The sequence below is a fragment of the Lepidochelys kempii genome, chromosome 1 (assembly GCF_965140265.1).
Source record: "Lepidochelys kempii isolate rLepKem1 chromosome 1, rLepKem1.hap2, whole genome shotgun sequence".
Classification (NCBI taxonomy): domain Eukaryota; kingdom Metazoa; phylum Chordata; order Testudines; family Cheloniidae; genus Lepidochelys; species Lepidochelys kempii.
Window position 1 is genome coordinate 253314150 of NC_133256.1, and position 22857 is coordinate 253337006.

At 44.0% G+C, this 22857-nt stretch overlaps 1 protein-coding gene across 2 annotated transcripts in view; it reads left to right on the forward strand.

The window, feature by feature from the left end:
- Positions 1 to 22857, forward strand: part of ABTB3 (ankyrin repeat and BTB domain containing 3) — a 279093-nt gene that overhangs the window by 199307 nt on the left and 56929 nt on the right. For both annotated transcript variants that reach the window (XM_073324534.1, XM_073324544.1), the window contains exon 4: positions 12345 to 12497. In XM_073324534.1, the coding sequence (XP_073180635.1) occupies positions 12345 to 12497 (153 nt within the window). The remainder of the gene's footprint in view (positions 1 to 12344; positions 12498 to 22857) is intronic.

Below are 22857 nucleotides of genomic sequence, written 5' to 3' on the forward strand. Positions count from 1 at the left end.
TTTTCTAAATTAAAACAAACCTTTTGAGTTGAGAACAAATGTGAAAGATTTCAATTAAAAGGACCTTTTGAAAAGAAAGAAAGAAACGTTATCCCCCTAAGAATCAAGGCTTAAAATGAAAGTAGCTTCTCATTCATAACTTTAGAGTTATTGGCTCAAGATTGTAATAAAAAATAACTTTTATTTTAATGGCATAGGTAGAAAATTTCTTTCTTAATTATGATCTTCCTCTTTTCAATTCTCTTGGTAACTATTTTGATCAATTTGTTTTTTTAACTAAATAACAGTACTTAGATTCTGCCATCTGTACTCCCATTGAGCAGTAGCATACGCCACCTCTGCTGAATGTAGACCGTCATCTAATTAAACCTCACAATAGCCCTGGAAAGTAAGTAAATACATATTACTATCCCCATTTTACAGCTTGTGAAACTAAGGCAGGTATGTAATTAGCCCAAGGTCACAATGGGAATCATATCTGAGCTGAGATTAGAATTTGTAATTTCTCATTCCCAGCCTTGTACTCAAACCTCTAGTCCAGCCCTTTCTCTAATAATTTGTCTCATAATAATCAGTACATATATGCAGCAATGCCGTAGCTGGGTGTTTGAAGGACAGTAGCTTTTAAGTACAATCCTGTAAATAGAAAGAATGAAAGATACTTGTATCTTCAATTTTTCTTTAAAAACTGAATTTGACCCACATAAAAAATGAAGTATCGTATTAGACTTTAGAATGCACATTTTTCATTCTCCTCTAGCTATCCATTTCACCTGTTTTTATGTTGTTTATACTGCCACTGCTAACAGTAAACAAAGAGGAAAGCCTGAGACAACATATAAGTAAGAAGGGAGTTTTAAATCTCTGAGTATGCCAGGAAACAACGAGGCAAGAACGCAGTGCATCTTGATAGCCTGTTAGTTATTTAGGAGCATCTTCAAGGCAAATTGTTTTTTGCAAGGAAAAGGGATTTGCTACCACACCTTATATAGCTAAAGTAACATTATTATGAATAATTAAAAGATCCTGTGTAATATCCAGGGCCCATTTTAACATTTGTCTTAGGGATTTACTGTTTTACAATTCTATCCATTCTATATTACCACTCTGGAACGTCTCAGAAATAACCCCAGAAATAAGAAAGAGATTTGATATGTGGGAGCACTGCAGAGAAGTAGTGTCCCTGCTCTGTCTCTGCTTTGAAGAAAGTATGTATCAGGGGAGAGAAACAGGGGTGGTGATGGTGCAGAGTAGCTAAATCTCAGGGAGATTTGGGGAGCGGTGTGACACAGCATAGGAGAGCAGGCCAGCCAGTTGCCACATGAAGAGGAGGAAATTGCCAGCTAACTAGTCCCTGCAGGTGACCAGAAAGGAGAGAGTTAGCAGGTCACTGAGCTCTCCCAGAGGATACATATATTAAATGGGGAGCACTGGATAGAGCTGTATAAATAACCAGTTTTTTGGTTTGGTGGCCCAACTGAAAAAATGCAATAAAAAAGATAATTTGGGGCAATGCAAAACAATTTTTCAAAAAAAATTTCTGCAAACAGACAAAGCAACATCCATTTTGGATTAAACAAAATGTTGTGTTCAACCCAAAACAAAATGTCTTGTTTAGTCTTGGGGCTTTTTGTATCCGTAACAGCATGGTGAATTTGACATGAATTCATTAAATGTTTCCGTCAACCTGAATCTGCAAAAAAAATTTTGGTGAACATTTTTTTTTGCCCAGGTCTAGCACCGGGCCTCTTCAGGAGGACAAGGGGCATTACATATGTGGAAAGGAACGTCCTAGATTGCCCTGGTGCTGGCGCCAATTCAAGGATGCATCTTGGCTCTGGAAGGTTTGCGGAGCACTAGTGAATATATAAGATGATGTTCTGTAGTATGACCTGACTTGGGCGACTCACTTAATTTCAGTGGGATAGCACAGGGTGTAAATCAGTGTGGGGAGGGCAGCGGATCACTACCTCCCGAACTGAAATCCACTGATAGATCCTCTTACAAAGTTTCTCCCCAGTTGTTCTGTTGGGGAGATGAGTTGCCAGACATCTGCAGAACAGCCCAGGCTGTATTAGGCAATCTTAGCTAAACTAGAGGGGAATGATATCTGTCCCATTGGCCCTGCCCTCACCCAATGCAAGGCTGAGCACTCTGCACACTCGTAAAGGGATGGGGGCTGTGAACCAGAAACTCCTGTGCACCTCCCTCCACACACAAACACATGCACACAGGAGAGCCTCCTCCACATGCAGATCTGAAGGCACAATCTACTTTTCATCACTTAGGCCCCAGAATATGTATGCTTTTGCTATAATAATAACTTAATTAAAATATACACTTAAAAAAGAATAACCAGGTGATTAGTGTGATACAGGCCGGCTCTTGAATACAAAGGCAAAATAATGCAGCAGTCAAACTCTCTTCGTTATAATCTTCCCTTGCATAGTGAAGATAAACCAGTTAGGTCCACTTTAATAATGCAATACCTAAGCATAATTGTATCTTTCTCATGATGTGATTAGGAAATATTGTCATGTTATCGTGTAGACTACAGCTTCCCTACTACTTTGTGTTCCTCATTATCCCTCAGTACATGAACAGTTTTGAAAGAAAACTTCACGTGCTGCATAAACCCTAGTAGTGCATTTTTAGCCTATTTCAATGGACCGTATATGATTTTCTCCTCAAAAACACAAATCCTAGTGACTCTGGATACCGTGTTGTGTGTTCCCTTCATGAAAAATAATGGGTAAATTCCTTGCCTCTGTGTATGCAGTGGAACCGCCCTTTAAACAAAATCTTCTGCCAACTTCTATAAAATACTGATTCTGCCCTCTGTAGGCTTTTACTATATGAAATAACCACTGCACCTTTTAATTTTATTTCTTTCCTAAAATTTGCAAAATGTAAGTACAAGAAAGAAAGAAAGAAAGAGAATGTAAAATATTATAGTATTATGGTTAAAACTCCCGTAAACAGTGCTGCCTGTTTGTAAATATAGTGGGCTAGGTTTTCTGCTGGCTGCCATGGTTTTGAGTTGCAGCAGTGTGGGGCAGTAAGGAAGCCAGTTACATCTCCCTGATTGCAGGAACAACCCGACTGGGGTTTTGAGTAAGTTTATGATCCATTTTGGAGAGTGCTGCCCTGCCCTCTTTGTGTCTTGTGATTTGTATTGAAACGCTAGGTAAATGCAAATACCCATGTCTGCGACCCAGCCTGCTTTTCCCTATCTGGCTTGTCGCCTAAAATTTACAGGTTCCTGTTAATTATTTTATTTTGCAGAATGTTTTTTTGGATGTAATTTTGTTGGTGTCTGCAGCCCATGCTGAGCATTATTACTCATCCGCTGCAATTTACAAGCTTCTGATACTGTGCACCGACTTCTGTAGCTCTGCTTTCTGATACAGTAGACCTCCTTTATTCCTTTTCTTTGACGGCACAATATTTTTGTTCATAACGGTGCTGAACCTGCTTGCTTTCCCCAGGATTACTGCCAGCAGCTTACAGTGAGTTTTCTACTTTCAGCTGGGTGTTCAAATTCCCCTGGTTGTTACTACTGATTGGAGAAGACCTCAGCAACTTCCAGCTTTGTTTAAACAATCTGCCCCAAGCATACTCCTTTTCAAAGGCAGCAGTCTAGTTCCCATTGAGAAGGTGATGACCATCCCTTCACTCTAGGTTCTCGTTTCCTTCAGTAGTTCCCAAGTGCTTGATTAGCTTCAGTCCTGCTCATGTCTCATCTTCTCCAGTACACATGGAGAGTTCCAGTCTCCCCTTGCTTGCTGTTATTGCATGAGAGGCTAGTAGTGTTTCAGAAAAGGCAGCTTTTGTGGCACTCGACATGAGTTTTCTAAGTAGTCTTTGATATGTAGCCTCTGTGACTTCTTTCTTACAGTTCTCTGCCATTGATACCAGTACGCCCCATAAGTATAAATTCCTCCCCAATAAGCTGATTTTACATTGCAGGTAGACAAAGTCCCTTATAAGTAGTAGTCCACAGACTATTTAATTTTCTTGATCTTTGCACATTCTGCTGTCTGTTTGGTTAGTGATGGAATCCCCTGCCATGAGTCTGTTGTTCTCAACTGTTTAACATTACTAGGTCCTCTTCTCCTGGAGATAATTCCTTAGGCCCTAAGGTTTAAGGAACAAGGAGTAGTCCTACTTCCCTGCCTATTCTGGAAAGTTGGTCATCAAGAGTTTCACTTCAGAAAAAATTCAGGGGGTTGGGGTGAGCACCTCCTGGCCTATGGTGGGGAGGCTGCCATCTCAGGCATGGGGTGTCAGGGGGGACGCAGGCCCACCCAACTCCCTGCATCCCAGCCCAGGGCCCTAACAGTGGCAGGGTGATCGGTCAGTGGGGATTCCAGTCGCAACATGCTGACTCACACTCCAGCAGCACAACCGGACTAGAGTCTGGTCCCCCGGGGCTACTTCCTACCACAGTCTAGGTGTAGGGTCCTGTGGTCCAAAGATCCCCTGTCTCCTCGGGGTACTCGGCCACGGGTAGCTCCAGCAACTCCTCAGGGTCCTCATCTTCCTCCCCGACAGCAAGGCATCAGTCCACTCTGGGGCTGGGCTGGGCTCTTGCAGAGGCATTTGCTCGGCTGCCAACCCACCCAGTTTGGCTGGGAGTCTCTTGGAATCAGGCTCGATCTCCCAGAGGCTATTGAAAGCAATCAGGGAGATTTTAGGCCACTAAAAGTCCAGCAGTGCAGTGGGTCTAAGGTAGGCTCCCTACCTGCCCTGGCTCCGCGCTGCTCCCAGAAGCGGCCGGCATCTCCAGCAGTGGCTCCTAGGTGGAGGCACAGCCAGGGGTCTCCGCGTGCGGCCCCCGCCTCGAATGCCAACTCTGTAGGTCCCATTGGCTGGGAACGGGGATCCACGGTCAATGGGAGCTGCAGGGGCAATGCCTGTAGGCAGGGGCAGCACGCAGAGCCACCTGGCCGCCCCGAGCCTAGGAGCCACTGGCAGATATGCCACCGCTTCCGGGAGCCACCCAAGGTAAGCATCGCCCAACCGGAGCCTGCACACCTAATCCCCTTCCGAACCCCAACCCCCTGCCTCAGCCCTGAGCCCCCTTCCGCACCAAAACTCCCTCCCAGAGCCCGCACCCCAAACCCCCTCCCATACCCTAACCACCTGCCTCAGCCCTGAGCCCCCTCCGGCACCCAAACTCCTTCCCAGAGCCTGTATCCCGCACCCCTGCCCCAGCCCTGTGAAAGTGAGTGAGGGTCGGGGAGAGCGAGCGATGGAGGGATGGGGGCTGGAGTGAGTGGAGGCAGGGCCTTAGACAAGGGGCAGGGTGGGCAAGGGTGTTTTGGGTTTGTGCAATTATACAGTTGACAACCCTAGCATCTGCTCCCCAGAAGAGACGTCCGGTCTCTCCTGTGGCTCAGCAGCAACTGAGCTCCAGGGCTCTGTCTCCTTTTCTGCTTCCTGTCCTGCCCTGGTATTTCCGTGCAAGCTGGTCTCCATATTGGAAGAGAAGATTGAAGGTCTGGAGCAACTGATAACGACCCTGCGTTGCATACGAGAATCTGAGGATTTTCTGGACAAAAGTCAGGATATGCTTCTACAGGCACAAAGCTCTAAAGATTTAGAGCAGGTTGCACAGCGGAGGCAAGAGGCCAGTGAAGAAGCTTGGCAACATGTGACCTCCAGAAGAAGAAGGGGGAATGTCCGGGTTCCAGCAACGCGGACACAGGTAACTAACCGCTTTCATGTTCTCTCCACAGATACCATTGTGGAGAGTGGACCAGATGATATGTCTGGGGGGAGAAAGCAGGAGACTCCGCTGGTTGGAAGGCATGAGATGCACTGTCCTGAGATTGCGGGTTCCACGACCACCACTCCCAAGAGAAGGAGGCGGGTGGTGGTGGTCGGGGACTCTCTCCTCCGGGGGACTGAGTCATCTATCTGCCGCCCTGACCGGGAAAACCAAGAAGTCTGCTGCTTGCCAGGGGCTAAGATTTGCGAGGTGACGGAGAGACTGCCGAGACTCATCAAGCCCTCGGATCGCTACCCCTTCCTGCTTCTCCACGTGGGCACCAATGATACTGCCAAGAATGACCTTGAACGGATCACTGCGGACTACATGGCTCTGGGAAGAAGGATAAAGGAGTTTGAGGCGCAAGTGGTGTTCTCATCCATCCTCCCCGTGGAAGGAAAAGGCCTGGGTAGGGACCGTCAAATCGTGGAAGTCAACGAATGGCTATGCAGGTGGTGTCGGAGAGAAGGCTTTGGATTCTTTGACCATGGGATGGTGTTCCATGAAGGAGGAGTGCTGGGCAGAGACGGGCTCCACGTTACAAAGAGAGGGAAGAGCATCTTTGCGAGCAGGCTGGCTAACCTAGTGAGGAGGGCTTTAAACTAGGTTCACCGGGGGAAGGAGACCAAAGCCCTGAGGTAAGTGGGAAAGCGGGATACCGGGAGGAAGCACAGGCAAGAACGTCTGTGAGGGGAGGGCTCTTGCCTCATACTGAGAATGAGGGGCGATCAGCAAGTTATCTCAAGTGCTTATATACGAATGCACAAAGCCTTGGAAACAAGCAGGGAGAACTGGAGGTCCTGGTGATGTCAAGGAATTATGACGTGATTGGAATAACAGAGACTTGGTGGGATAACTCACATGACTGGAGTACTGTCATGGATGGTTATAAACTGTTCAGGAAGGACAGGCAGGGCAGAAAAGGTGGGGGAGTAGCACTGTATGTAAGGGAGCAGTATGACTGCTCAGAGCTCCGGTACGAAACTGCAGAAAAACCTGAGTGTCTCTGGATTAAGTTTAGAAGTGTGAGCAACAAGAGTGATGTAGTGGTGGGAGTCTGCTATAGACCACCGGACCAGGGGGATGAGGTGGATGAGGCTTTCTTCCGGCAACTCACAGAAGCTACTAGATCGCATGCCCTGGTTCTCATGGGTGACTTTAATTTTCCTGATATCTGCTGGGAGAGCAATACAGTGGTGCATAGACAATCCAGGAAGTTTTTGGATAATGTAGGGGACAATTTCCTGGTGCAAGTGCTAGAGGAGCCAACTGGGGGGGGAGCTTTTCTTGACCTGCTGCTCACAAACCGGGAAGAATTAGTGGGGGAAGCAAAAGTGGATGGGAATCTGAGAGGCAGTGACCATGAGTTCGTTGAGTTCAGGATCCTGACACAGGGAAGAAAGGTAAGCAGCAGGATACGGACCCTGGACTTCAGGAAAGCAGACTGCGACTCCCTCAGGGAATGGATGGATAGGATCCCCTCGGGGACTAACATGAAGGGGAAAGGAGTCCAGGAGAGCTCGCTGTATTTCAAGGAATCCCTGTTGAGGTTACAGGGACAAACCATCCTGATGAGTCAAAAGAATAGTAAATATGGCAGGCGACCAGCTTGGCTTAACAGTGAAATCCTAGCGGATCTTAAACATAAAAAAGAAGCTTACAAGAAGTGGAAGGTTGGACATATGACCAGGGAAGAGTATAAAAATATTGCTCGGGCATGTAGGAATGAAATCAGGAGGGCCAAATCGCACCTGGAGCTGCAGCTAGCAAGAGATGTCAAGAGTAACAAGAAGAGTTTCTTCAGGTATGTTGGCAACAAGAAGAAAGCCAAGGAAAGTGTGGGCCCCTTAATGAATGAGGGAGGCAACCTAGTGACGGAGGATGTGGAAAAAGCTAATGTACTCAATGCTTTTTTTGCCTCTGTCTTCACTAACAAGGTCAGCTCCCAGACTGCTGCGCTGGGCATCACAGCATGGGGAGTAGATGGCCAGCCCTCTGTGGAGAAAGAGGTGGTTAGGGACTATTTAGAAAAGCTGGATGTGCACAAGTCCATGGGGCTGGACGAGTTGCATCCGAGAGTGCTAAAGGAATTGGCGGCTGTGATTGCAGAGCCATTGGCCATTATCTTTGAAAACTCGTGGCAAACGGGGGAAGTCCCAGATGACTGGAAAAAGGCTAATGTAGTGCCAATCTTTAAAAAAGGGAAGAAGGAGGATCCTGGGAACTATAGGCCAGTCAGCTTCACCTCAGTCCCTGGAAAAATCATGGAGCAAGTCCTCAAAGAATCAATCCTGAAGCGCTTACATGAGAGGAAAGTGATCAGGAACAGTCAGCATGGATTCACCAAGGGAAGGTCATGCCTGACTAATCTAATCGCCTTCTATGATGAGATTACTGGTTCTGTGGATAAAGGGAAAGCAGTGGATGTATTGTTTCTTGACTTTAGCAAAGCTTTTGACATGGTTTCCCACAGTATTCTTGTCAGCAAGTTAAAGAAGTATGGGCTGGATGAATGCACTATGAGGTGGGTAGAAAGTTGGCTAGATTGTCGGGCTCAACGGGTAGTGATCAATGGCTCCATGTCTAGTGGCCAGCCGGTGTCAAGTGGAGTGCCCCAGGGGTCGGTCCTGGGGCCGGTTTTGTTCAATATCTTCATAAATGATCTGGAGGATGGTGTGAATTGCACTCTCAGCAAATTTGCGGATGATACTAAACTAGGAGGAGTGGTAAATACACTGGAGGGCAGGGATAGGATACAGAGGGACCTAGACAAATTGGAGGATTGGGCCAAAAGAAATCTGATGAGGTTCAATAAGGATAAGTGCAGGGTCCTGCACTTAGGACGGAAGAACCCAATGCACAGCTACAGACTAGGGACCGAATGGCTAGGCAGCAGTTCTGCGGAAAAGGACCTAGGGGTGACAGTGGACGAGAAGCTGGATATGAGTCAGCAGTGTGCCCTTGTTGCCAAGAAGGCCAAATGGCATTTCAGGATGTATAAGTACGGGCATAGCGAGCAGATCGAGGGACGTGATCGTTCCCGTCTATTCGACATTGGTGAGGCCTCATCTGGAGTACTGTGTCCAGTTTTGGACCCCACACTACAAGAAGGATGTGGATAAATTGGAGAGAGTCCAGCGAAGGGCAACAAAAATGATTAGGGCTCTGGAACACATGACTTATGAGGAGAGGCTGAGGGAACTGGGATTGTTTAGTCTGCAGAAGAGAAGAAAGAGGGGGGATTTGATAGCTGCTTTCAACTACCTGAGAGGTGGTTCCAGAGAGGATGGTTCTAGACTATTCTCAGTGGTAGAAGAGGACAGGACAAGGAGTAATGGTCTCAAGTTGCAGTGGGGGAGGTTTAGGTTGGATATTAGGAAAAACTTTTTCACTAGGAGGGTGGTGAAACACTGGAATGTGTTACCTAGGGAGGTGGTAGAATCAAGTGACACCCCTGTGAGTCATATCTGGGGGGGTCCTTTGCCTCCTTTAGCCAAGATACACTGCCTGCCTCATTCAAATAGGGGAGCCAGATACTCTGATAGGGGAGCCAGATCCGCTGATGAGAGGCCTTACTGCCTGCCTTATATGTCCTGTTCAGCCCCAGGTATATCTTTGTCTCATGTAGATAATCTTGTTCAACAATCCAAGCCTCGAGGGGCTAATGCTTGAACCCCAGAGTGCCTAATTTATGATGCAATAAACTGGGAGTTCTTTATACTGACTAAATTGCTACAGGCTTGCTGGCTCCACAGGCCATATTGTACTCACCTACCCTGATCCTAAGTCATTGTTTGGTAACTTTATCTACCACCTTGTTACCTGGTCTGTTTAGACTAGATTTAAACAAAATGTCAAGATCTCTGGTGTTTTTCAACTTTATGTACATCAGGTGAACTGTCACTGAGCTCCCCTAGGCCAACCCCTTGCTCCCTCAGCTATCTATCATTCGTTAACTTCCTGGACTGGGAGGTTTAAAGGCCAAACCACAGCCCCTCTCTGTGCTCAGCCACAAGCACACATGCTAATCAGCACACTTGTAATACAACCAAATGTTTTTACAATATTCCCAGTAGCTTTTCTTTAAAGCAGCAAACAGTTGTAGTCACACAGGCACTCTCCCAGCTCTGACCACCACCACTACTGTCACTACAAATTAGGTGGTTCATGGAAGCCTGGGAGGATGCATTCTTTTCTCATCAGCTACTCTAGGATTCAATGGCAAGATCTCAAGGATGCAAAGGCCGCAAAAACAAATAGTCTCTCATCTGGAGGGTGAGAGAGATTTATTTAAAAAAAAAAATGAAAATGTCAAGTCAGCAAATGACTGAATAATTTAGGAGGAGATTTTCAAAAGGGTCTGAAGGATTTGGGAGCATCATGCCCCATTGAAAGTTACTGGCACTTTGGCTCCTAAATCCATTAGGCACTTTTGCAAATCTCTCCCTTAAAGAATATTAATGTCACAGTCGTACAGAGAAAAGTCTTCAGAAGAAGAATAAATGGTATAATACTACTTAAAGCTGTGAATGGGAAAAAAATGTTCCAAGGGCTCAATGTCCTATTAAATCAGGTGTCCCAAGGTGGGTATGGAGTAAGGTTGTGTATGTAAAATTTAAAGTATTTGCCCAGTAGGCACCCAACTCAGTCAAATGGGCTTTTTTAACCCTGCTGTGAAAAGGGAATACAGGGAGAGGGGTATGCAAGGACAAAGAACACCAAATGAAAGGGGGAGAGTGAAAGAAGAAAGGAAGTCATGCAATTCTTGATTAGTTCCTCGACCTACTTGTCCGTCCCTGGCCACCAGAAGTCTTGTCACAGTTGTGTTTTGGTTAGAACCATCCCTAAATGTCCTTCATGTGCCAGGTGAATCAATCGTTCTCTCAGAAGTGTAGGCACAAGATGGTGAGTTCTCAAAATCCATTCCTTTACAAGGGACAATTCACATGATGTACATTTATATGGTTGCAAGTGTGCTGGTGTCTTTGTCTTGTAGGGCCATCCATTGACTATGTTAAGTCTTTAGGTCCTGAAGTACCTTGTCTTCTGTCATGGCTGTTGCCCACTCTGAGGCTGTGATGACTCTGATAGTGATGATTGACAATATATAGCAGTAGGAATTCCACCATCGCCTAATCTCGTTCTTGACTCTCCAGGTATTAGGAGAAGTGTGAGACAAGGGAGACTGTTTAAAAGATTGGAAGACTCTATTACCAGACTCAAGTAACAGTTGGAAGTGAATGTTTAAAGTCTTACAATGGTGATTCTAAAGGGGAAGGGTGTGTTGTATGTGGCTAGGTGCAGATAGCTAACCCAATTTGTAAGTTTGTTGCTAGGTAGCTTCTGTAGCTTTGAGTCCAGGAACTACAATTCCCAGGAGGCACCAGGGGAGGTAGAAGGAAAGGAGGAGAAGGAATGGAAGAATGTCAGCTCTGTGAAAGACTGAGGGGAATAAACCTGACCTTTGGTGTTACTAAACTTCCTGAGTCTTCCTCAGAGAGGTTTAGGTATAAAAGCACGGTCAACTCCTGGTAGAACGGCAGGCTGAATACACTTTCTGGAAACGGGAGTTGTACATGTTTTGTCCCTGTCTACACTAGTGCTCAAACCATGTTCAAACATGGCTGGGGTGGGGGGACCAGAGTGGTTACTGTGTTTGATACCAGCTGTTAATTATTCCTAGCATACAACACAGCCTTGTTATATAATAGTTTTATAATAGTAAAAAGAAAATCCATGTCCTCACTGATGCTAGGCTCAATTTAGACTGTAATGTTCACGCAGCTTTAGTAGAGGTGATGAGAAATTGAAAAGCTGAATGAAAACAACACGTTACGGAAGGGGTTTTGGCCAAACGGCAACTGGGTTTTGAGCATATGATTTTTTAAAAAACACATGACACAGTAGCAGGTAATTTCCCCCAATTTTCATGCCCTGTATTTATAATAGTTTTAATTTGAACAGCAGTAGACTTTTAAAAATATGATCTATGAAGCAACCCTCAGATACCTCAAAAATACAGTAGGGTCAGCGGTACTCAGCCTTCAACAATTTACAAGCCATGTCATCATTGAGCTGCAGAGAGCCACAAAATAATAATGTGGTGAGATTATGACATTGCATCAATCTGAGATAATGCGGCATTTGGAAACTTCGTCACACATCAACTACCTTCTCTCCTCTTCCTTTGACTACTAGGTTGGGTGGAAGGGTTCTCTCTCTCCCTCCCTCTGCTGGTGGCAGGGTGGGAAGGAAGCTCTGACTGACACGCATGTGTGTTCCTGTGAGTGGGGTTCTGCTTGCTTTTCCTGAGACTCAGTATGAAGCATGTGGATTCCCAGGCAAATGTAAGTGGTTGCTTTGAGGTCCACACAGGGCCATAAAGATAAGAAGTTCATGAGCTGTGATTTGCATTTCATGGGCAAAAAACTCACCCCACCCTTTCCTGGAAATGGTGCAAGTCAGATGCATGGGTTAGACCTGCCTGGAGTTTGCTGAGCTAGTTTGATCACTCTCTAATTTTGATGTTAAAAGATTAATGGCACTAGCTGTCCTGTTTTGCTCTTTCTAGGCCATTCATAGTGCTGCCACCCCTGATGGAATGGATAAGGGTTGCTTTGGCTCATGCAGGGCACCGTCGCAGTTTCTCTGTGGACAGTGATGATGTACGGCAAGCAGCAAGGCTCTTACTACCTGGAGTTGACTGTGAACCTCGACAGTTAAAGTAAGTTCATGCAAAGAAATAATAATTTGAAAAACCTGTAGCTCTTTCACAGTGACAGTGATTTAACAGGCAGAATAAGGGCTTTGTTATGTCCTCAGATGTGCAGAATTCTTCTTCTCGTCACTGTTTCTTGTAAAATCAGCTACTGTATTTGTTCACATGCCTGTACGAGCCAGTTTCACAGGCTGCGTGGTAATGTGCCTGCATACCTAACAACTGGATCAAGCTCTGAATCTGCTCATAAAATCTTGGTTTGTCTTTTACCATTACATTCTGCTTTATAATAAGAGACTGAAGTCTTCAGTCAATTATGTCTGTTTCACTGTGTTCCTGTTACAAAATACTGAGATGTAACGTATAGGATTGTATATATTCTATTGTTTTCTGCAATAGTGGTTTATACAGCACATTTACAGATAAAACCAGTTTTTGTAATAAAATTACATTTTTGATCCTGAAATCAATTTAATTCAAAGATGTTGCAGGTCTGAATAATTGGATGCTTATTTTTAAATATGTGAGATGTGACCTTCTAATGTGGCCCTAAAGTATATGTTTTCAGTATATGTTTTTAATGCGCTGCCTTTTCTTACTCATATATGTATGTATAAAAACAGCTTCGTAATGCATACTTGATTCTGGGTTATTTTTGCTTTAGATGTCTGTATGAAAAGCTCTTATGACTGTGTCACAAGCGGAATTATTCATCTCAGGTGCTTTATAGCTGCAGCACACGGTCGCCAGGCACTACCTTAGAGTCTGGTGAATTCAAACCTAGGCTCATATTTTCCAGAAGCCCTGTCACTCATACTCGGGTGATATACAGGTGGGCTTTTCTGCCACACAGAAGCATGGAACCTGCATACGTGATTAGGTCTGACAACGTGCATCACAACAGATGTATTTTGTTGACTCTGGTTTTCCAGTACTCTTTCACTAGATATTATAATATTTTATTTTGAGACTGGAATAATGCTTTCTTGGTTGAATATTTTATTAAATGAATATGTTGAATTTAAAAGCTACATCTTGAGGTTCATATTTCAAATACTGACTGTAACTGTTTCATATGAAGGTAAATATCCTGGGCCTGATTGTCAGTAGGACTTAGTATTTCACGATTTCAGCTGAAGTCTATGAGGTCTGTCAGTACTCATGAAGCTCTTAATTTTAAAAAGGCACAACTAAAAAAACCTTTCCAATTGAACTAGTTGATACAATTGTAGAAAAGTCAATCAATATTATTTATTCTAGCCCCTTGAAAGAACAAAAATCATGTTTTGATATGATAAGAATATACAGTTTTTCTGTAGTTAGCATGTGTATAGAAAAACATTGACTGTTTTTACCCATTCTGCCATTTTAACAGAAGTTAAAGTTTCAAAATCAGGTTATGTTAGAGTGAATTGTAGTTATGTCCCAGATAATCGACTGATTATTGAGAAGAAATCAGTGATCAATTAAAGCAGCCATCCAGAATTCAGTTTATAAAGAAAAATAAACTATAGCCACTTTTCAGCTGTCTTACAGTCTGGAATGAGAATGGAAAGTACGATCAAGAATTAATGAGGGTAGAAATGAAAGGTTAGTTCTGAGAAAAGAGCTGGGACTTGCCCTGGATTTGCTGTTGTGTACTTCACTTGACTATATGGGCTTGATTTCCATTCCCGTTTCCCAAAACTAAGGTCACTGTATACTGTTCTGCCAGTGTAAGGGGGCCTTCAAGTGAGTGTTACTGTGACATTTAAAGGCCCTTCAGACTGCCACACTGGTGTAGAGTGTGCTTGGTGTAACTGAGAATCAGGCACTGTGTGTCTATAATATTGAGATCAAAGGAAAGGCTGCTGCTTGTTGGAAAAATATCCAGGCAAAGCATCATGACATTAATTTGAAATCTTGCTACTTGTAATGTTTTGTTTGTGCTCAGTACAGGCCCTCAGCACTCCTCATTTCCACCCAGTCCATGTACCAGCCTCTCATTTCTCCCCAGTGAGCAGCAACAGCTTTGCATCTCCCCAGTCCTCATCAAGCATCAATTCTATAGTTGCCATGGCTTTGAAATATTTTCAAGGGGCAATTCTTCAAATAAACTGAGGGACTGAGGACAGCTGGAGGATTTTGCATGTAGTCTGATATATTTTAGATTATTTTGTATAAAAAATGGCCTAACTACTGGGAGCCTTAAGCCTGAAAATGTTATCCGTTTTTTCTTAAGGATCTTTTCTCTTACTGGTCTAGAAGGGAAAAAACAAAAAGACCCCCCTCCCTCCCCAAATAAAACAAAAAGAACCAAAGCTAAATAATACACCGTATGCTACATTCTCTGTCCTGTGTCTACCATTGTGACATTGCATTATTCCTCTATGTTGATTCATGGCCTATTGTTAAAAAAGGTAAGACAAAATCTGCTTCCACACTGCAATACGTGTTATAGAAAAGAAGTTTGGAAGAATCTCAAAAGACTTGGAGTTTAGGATCTGTTCAGATAAAAAATCGACTGTTCAGTGTCCTATCTGAACCTCCAGCAAAGAGATCTCCTACCATATTTTTGTGACACTTCCCAGCTCAATAAGACACACCTATGGTCAGGCACCTAGTACGTGGTTTTGTAAATCATCTCAGCCTTCTTTCTCTCCTCCCTCCCAAAATTTCCCTTCCTTCCTCCTCCCTCTATCTCCCTTCTAGTGCCCCTTCTCTGTCTGCTGTGCTCTTCTGCACAGAGCAGGGGAGCCAAAAAGGAGGAATGAAATCTGTCAAGAGTGAGTAAGATGACTGCCTGCCTGTAGCTAGGAGATGCATCTGCAGCTGAAACTATAACCTTGATGGTCAAGGGAAATCCTGCTGCTCTGTGGGACATAGGGGGAAAGTTAGGGTCTGTTTCAGCAAATAAGAATTGCTGGTAAATATTATCCCATCCCCCAGTGTAATGGTCTCCTTCACTAACCCAAATTCCAGTATCTCCAGCACCATCTGATTCCTTCCTTCAGCATTTTCAGAGGTCCCCACTTGCAAATCTGTTTTCCGTCCTCACCTCGTGGCCTGTCCAGTTGCCACTCAACAAATCACACTCCCAATCTTTAATACTGGGTTCAAAACCATTTTTTCTCCTGCCCCAACAAGAGGAGTAGAAAAAAGTGGATGGAAAAGCAGTCAGGACATATTGAGGAGAGCAATTCTGCTGACCTACTCTCCCATCTGGGAAAAGATCAGGGCAGATGATCTGAGTCAGAGCGTGGTAAGCAGCCTGAGGACCTACTCTGCTGAGAGTTAAAGGATAATGTGGTATACGGGTTTATTTATCTCATACACAGTGATGGCAAGTGTCATATCTGCATCAAGTATCATCTGCAGTTTCCCATATGGAGACCTGAAGGGGTCAGTTTTGTCATTTTCCAATGCGTATGTGAAGCCAGTCAGAGCGTTAATATGATAACATGTTCTGAAGAATCAATATTCTGGTGATATCAAGATCCATATCCCTACCTTTTCCTGCTAAGGCAATTCTATCTTGATATTTTCTCCCTATTTTGGGGCCAGATTCACTCCTTTGGTTCTGCTAGCTCAGTGGCTCTCAACCTTTCCAGACTACTGTACCCCTTTCAGGAGTCTGATTTGTCTTGCGTACCCCCAAGTTTCACCTCACTTAAAAACTACTTGCTTACAAAATCAGACATAAAAATACAAACGTGTCACAGCCACTACTACTGAAAAATTGCACACTTTCTTATTTTTACCATATAACTGTAAAATAAATCGATGGGAATATAGATATTGTACTTACACTTCAGTGTACTGTATCGTATATAGAGCAGTATAAACCAGTCATTGTCTGGATGAAATTTCAGTTTGTACTGACTTGGCTAGTGCTTTTTATGTAGCCTGTTGTAAAACTTGGCAAATATCTAGATGAGTTGATGTATCCTCTGGAAGACCTCTGAATACCCCCAGGGAGCTGAGAACCACTGTGATCTCAGGTTTCAGGCTCCTGGTAGCAATATATTCACATGGAGCTGGAGCATGGTAGCACAAGCCTTCTGCAACCCAGTTCCAATGGGGATCCCAGAGCGGGCTGCCTTAGCCCACATTATGATCTTCTTTGGGGCTAGCAGATACACTAATTCAGAAGTCTGGTGACCCTCTACTTGCAGGGTTGCCCTAGAGTTGCAGTCATAAAATAAAGCTGCTTCCCCCTACAAGGGAAAGATGAGCTGTGGTATCTTTGCTTGCCTTCCTCTGCGGGTTAATGTCTCACCCAGCACAGAGAGATCTTGGCTTCATTTTTTCCTTATCTTGGTGCAGTCGAACTAATCCCTTCCATGTTTCTGAGGTGGGGCCCCCATGCAGGATTCATGTTCAGCCACATCAAATGCTGCGCAGTGGCCAAATGATACAAGTACAGATATATGGCCTTGTCCGTCAGTGCCACCAGTGCTCCCTCTGTTCCGTGTCCTGGTATGAATCCTGACTGAGAGGGCTCCAGGACCCTAGTTGGAATTGGAAACAAATCTTTGTGAACTTCCCTATTAGCTTGCTCAGCAAAGAGAGATTAGACAGGAGGCAGTAATTAGCAAAATCAGTTGCCTCAAGAGATGGTTCCTTAAATACATCCATTCTGTGCATCCGATGAAGTGGGCTGTAGCCCACGAAAGCTTATGCTCTAATAAATTTGTTAGTCTCTAAGGTGCCACAAGTCCTCCTTTTCTTTTTTTGGAATTAAGTAGTGTTTAGTGGTGGGACAGGCTCCAGCCAGGTCAACAAAGTTCTGAAAATAGGAGTCATTTCTGAGCAGGAGCTGAACATGGTTTGACAATGGTCAGGAGTGGCTTCTCTCACCTCTGAAATATTCAATATAGGTGACTTTTTCTCCTGGAGGCAGACCTCACCACAGTGATCCATGCCTAATGGATGATGCTTAATTAAGATTATTGTAATGTGCTTTATTTACAGCTGCCTTTGGAAACAGGTCACACACTGCAACTAGGGCAGACTGCTCCTGTGTAACTGCTCAGTGATTGTTTTTGCGCCCAAGGGCAGATGAGAACCTACCTTCACTGTCTGCCTCCTATCCAACAAGCATAGCTGCCAAGATTGTGCAGCTCCTCATGTGAGATGAGAGCCAATGAGCCCCATCATGGACATTACTGGCTGTCTCATGGTATAATCTCAAGAAGATGAGAGAGGGGGCCCCCCATCTCAAGGGCTCATAGCTCTGCAGTCTTGCTAACTCCTGTGATTTTATCACAAGTCTTGCAATATTTAGTGGGTCTTCTTTGGTGTGTGTTTTTGTAAGCCCCAGTTCCAGGAGTCATGAGATTATTTCATTTTTGAGAAATGTTCAGTTTCTAACCATCATGGTTGTAGAGTAAAGCTGGAAAAAGTGACTCCCAAAGGCTCAAAAACCAGAAAGGAAATACAAAGAATCCAATTTATTTATTTTAAATCTCATCATTTTCAAGCCAATTTCATGATTTTGGGGCACTGACTCATGATTGTTGAATGCCTGGGGTTGGTGACACTGACTCTAGAATGCTCTCTTCCTCTCAAGAGCACATCTTTGTCATGCTAGGCGAAGCTCAGGATATTTTGTTTTCTTTTTACTTTTACGTTCCTTGGGAGGTTTGGTTTATTTTAATAACACATGATGCCATTTCCAGTTTTAAGTGAGGGGAAGACCTCTAGTGGTAATTAATATGATAGCACTTACATTGCAAGCACATCACATCTTTATTTATATGGCAGTGGCTAAAGTGATGCACCTCCTAAAATGACAGCCCAGACACAGAAATGGGACCAGATTACACTCTTCGACTTTGTGTACACACAGGGTGGGGTGGGGTGGAGTGGGGTTGGTTAATTTGCACTGAGTTTTTTGGCACACTCACTTGGATGTATTAAATAGCATGCAGTAATTGCATACAGGCCGCCTGCTGTTTTCAGGTTCAGTACCGATCAATACTGCTGTCTACGCATCAGGGACTTTGTGCAGAGTAAGCATGCAGCATTCTGGACAGCTATCCCATAGTGCTCTGGTGGAACCCCATTGAAGTCCATGGGACTGTACGGGTGTGAACATAGCTGCCCAAGTCGTGAGGCTCCATGTGAGACATTTCTCTGCCTGTTCAGTTGAGGTGTTCTGTGTGCGGGGGTAGATCCAATCTCTCCTATCCTACAGAGGGGCGGAATGGGGAGAGGAGCCAAGGGTAGCTGGGGAGGGGATAGAGGGAGCCAGGGAGATGGTGGACACCAGAGTGTTGGAAGGAGTCAGGGGCAGCCTGAAGGAGGGAGGTTGTTGTGGGGCGGGGTAACATAGAGCAGGTTGGATGAGGGAATGTGGGGTAGCCTACCTTATTCTGCCCCAGGCTCCTCCAGCCTCTTCCTCTCCTCACCCTGCAGCAAGGACTTGGTCTAGCCATCAGCGCCTTCGTCTCCCAGCGGCCCACAGCGCTGTCTTGAAACCAGCAGCAGGGTGTTGAGTGTGGAGGTAAAGCAACAGTTTCTCTACCCTCAGTGACAGCACCATAGCAGTGCCAGGTGGTGGAGGGGGTGAATTTCAGGGGAGCCCTGCTGTTCCTCTGCAGGCTTGCTGTGATTGTGGCTTTGCTGGGTGTATGACATCCTCCAGGCAGGGCTAGGGGAAATGCACTGTGGGACTGCTGAATGTGTGTCATGTCCAGTGCATCATACACATCAGCCGTGTGTAAATTAATGCAAAATGTGGCCCCATAGTATCTAAATCCTTCAGCAATAGTTCCCATAAGTCGGAGCATTTATATGTGGCTGCAGTGATGTATGGGGCTGCTCCAAAGTTCTTTACTTGTCTGTACCCTTTGCCCCATTCCTACCTGCTAACATCTGAAAGCTGTAAAGCTCCAGCGATTTGGAACAGATACAGTGATAATAGTGCTGATGGCTGAGCTCTTATTAGCCCTAGCCAAAAGACCAGGGTCTATTCTCATACTCCTGGATCCTGGCATTCAATATAGTCAGTCACAGGACACAGCTACAGCCATTCCACTTGAGACACGTGGCAGGGGTCAATAGAAATACTCGGAAGTAGTTGAAATCTTTTCTTGAGTGTAGTGATGGGAAATGACACTTCTGCCTTCAGACCTCTCACGTGTGGAGTTCTCAGAGCTCAGGTCTCTCCTTGGTCCTATTCAATATTTATGTGCAGCCACTGGGAGAAAAGATGAAACTTCTTGAGCTCAAGTGTCAACAATAAACTGATAACACATCTCTGCTGTTTGCAGTTTGTGGTAACTAAGGGTAAAAGCAGTGGGGAGTGCTCAGTAGCTCAACTATCTCCCCTCTCCCTGGCTTGAGGGAGCAGTATTTCCCAATAACTGCTTCTTTTCCTAGATGGGTGTGGTGAGAGTTCTCCCTCCTGTTTTAATCTACTTTAGCCATGGATGATAACTCCAGGATGATTCAGTCATCCCAACATGGGGCTGAGATCAGCATACACACATGGAAGAGTTGGCAAAAGCTGAATCCTAGCAAGACAGAAATTATACCTCTGAGCAAAGGGAAATGATTTAGAGAATTGGTCACCATGGTACAGCCCCCGCCAACTGAGGATGCATACTCACAGATAATCGAGACAGTCAGTCGTTCGGAGTTTGTCTGGATTTCTTGCTGGCACTATGCTTGCTTTTAGCAACAGCCACACAAAACATCTACAATCTATGACCAGCTGGGAAATCAGGTCCCAACTTTGCTGGTGATGAACTGACCATGAAAATGGTGTATCACCTCCTATCTGGCAACCCTGAGAAGACTGCAACTGGTGCAGAAGGCAACCACATACCTCATCGGCACCACAGATTACCAAGAGCACCTCACCTCTGTGCTCTGCTGACTCACTACACTGTCCCACCCATAATAAAGAATTAAGTTTAAATATCTCAGTCCTTATTTTCAAAGTGGCCTAGGCCCAGAATACCTAAGAGACTGTCTTGCCCTCTGGGACCGTCACTGTCATTGATGGCTCTATTCCTCAGGAACAATAGGATTGTCTACCTCAGGGTTCAAGCTCATCTGGACACAAGACATGAGGGCCTTCTTTGGGGCTAGTCCCACACTATGGAACTCTCTCTTGTGGGAAATAAGCACCAGCATAAACCTATATACCAGTCCAAATGCAAGGAGTGCTGCTTTGATCTGGCTTAAAAACAACATATAGCGTAGCTTGGCTCTCTCACCAACAGAAGTTAGTCCGGTAAAAGATATTACCTCCCCTGTCTTGCCTCTCTAACATAGTGTAGCATGTTAATTTACTCCACACCCCACATACACACATGCGCACACACACAATTTCCCCCTGGAGGTGAATGAAAAGCAACTGCATTTGATAGACATTAGTCTCCTTATTTAATTTTCTAATTCTGGAAGCCACTCAGATCCCATGGTGATGGCGCAGCATAAGAATCTGAATAGACTGGAATAAATAGAGACTGGGGGGGAGAAAAATATTGCCACTGGTTTTACTGTTGTACTATACATTGGGCAGGGGGAGCTCTTTGGAGGGACAAAATAAGATATTTTTCTATCTGATTAGGAACAGTTCCCCTTAAATAGGGGTAGTTCGTTTATATGTCTCTCTCCTTGAGTGTCCTTGTTCTTCCTACAAATTTTGACTAATCCTTTAACACCAGCGGTGGCTCCTGCAATAATTAGGCACAAAAATGCCAACCCAGTATGTGGCTGCAAACAAACTCTGTGACAAAATCCAGCAGTCCCTTGGTGCAGATTATGCCAGAAGATGAAGGGAATGTGAATACTTAAAAGGCAGCATGCAGGTTTCCTGATGTGAATCTCAACCTATTTTGCCTACTTGATATCTGAGGCCAATAATACTAAGGAATTATTTAAGTCTAGGCCTTTTTCAGTGTGGGGCCAGAACACACTTTGATTTTACTTGATGTAATATTTCATATACTTGAGTTCTGCAATGAAATAGTTGTTACAATACAGACAACAAATTGTACAGTATTATAGTGGTTATGAGGGGTTTGAATTAATTATTCTTATTAGAGATGAGCCAGAAACAAACTCCTGCCCATAAACTTGGGGATTATTCAAAATCAGAAGCCTTATCCAAATTTTACAAATGGCTGCTGCCTTTATAAAGAGGCTAGAATATTAAAAGTACCGTAATTTGACATTTGAATCTAGATCCAAATTTTGTAGTTTCAGCACATCTTTAATAGGTTTGTCAGTATCTGTAACCCATTTATCCTCATTGTCTCCTTGACAAGAATGACATGTATATTGACATATATCCGGAATGTTTTTATTTCATTGTTTAATATGGATCCTGATTAAAATAATTTAAAAGATTTTTATTTTCAAATTTAAAAAAGAGACCCCTCCTCCACCTTTGGCAATAATTAAACTTAGTCTTCGCAAAGTGGTTGTAACTGGACTAATTTTGCCATTCCTGTTAGTGAAAACACTATAGTTTCTGGATAGCATTTAGATTGTGCTCTCCTTACCGTTATCAATATAATATTTCCACTCAGAAAACACCTGAGAAAAGGAATGGTCACAAAGTTAAATCATGTTAATTATTAGTATTATTTCTTTTGTGACAGCATCTATGAACCCCAGTCATGGACCGGGCCCCCAGTGAGCTAGGTGCTGTACAAACAGAGAACAAGAAAGATGGTTTTTGCCCCAAAGAGGATAAACTTTCCAAATGAACCATTATAATGAATTAAAATATTAAAATGCAAATAATTGTGGAATCTACCACAACTTTACTAAGTTATAGTCAAGCAAACAACATCTACAGACTCATTACCTTCTTTTTGCATTTTAGACAAAGGGCATGGTGAGCAGTCTCAAAGAGCCAAAACACCCAGATAACTTAATTGATGGAGAAGGGTTTGAGGCTTACGTCTCAGTTTGGGCAGTAAGGTTTTAGGTGCTCAGATATCATGATGATGATCATGGGGGGGAGAAAAAGCCTAGATAGAAGTTTCTGGCCTTAGTTACATCGATGCAACATTATTGACTTCAATTGACAGCAACATAATGTTCTGCTCTCCATTTCTTACAAATCAGTTGTTGCTTGAAAAAAAATTACATATATAAAGTGAGAACATATTTAGAATACGTTTTCAATGGGTTTTTTACATTTCCAAAGCATTATAAAGTTTAAAAAGCTGACCACAACAGCCCACAACTAACTGTGATGATGAACCCAAAACCAAGTAATTAAAAAACCTCTACAATATAAAGTAACATAAGCCGTACCTAACACTGTTAAAATAGAAGCACCTTGCCCATGCGTTATCCATTAACCCAAACTTATTCAGACAACAAATAACTTATTTTTAGAGAGACAGCCAAGCTCTCT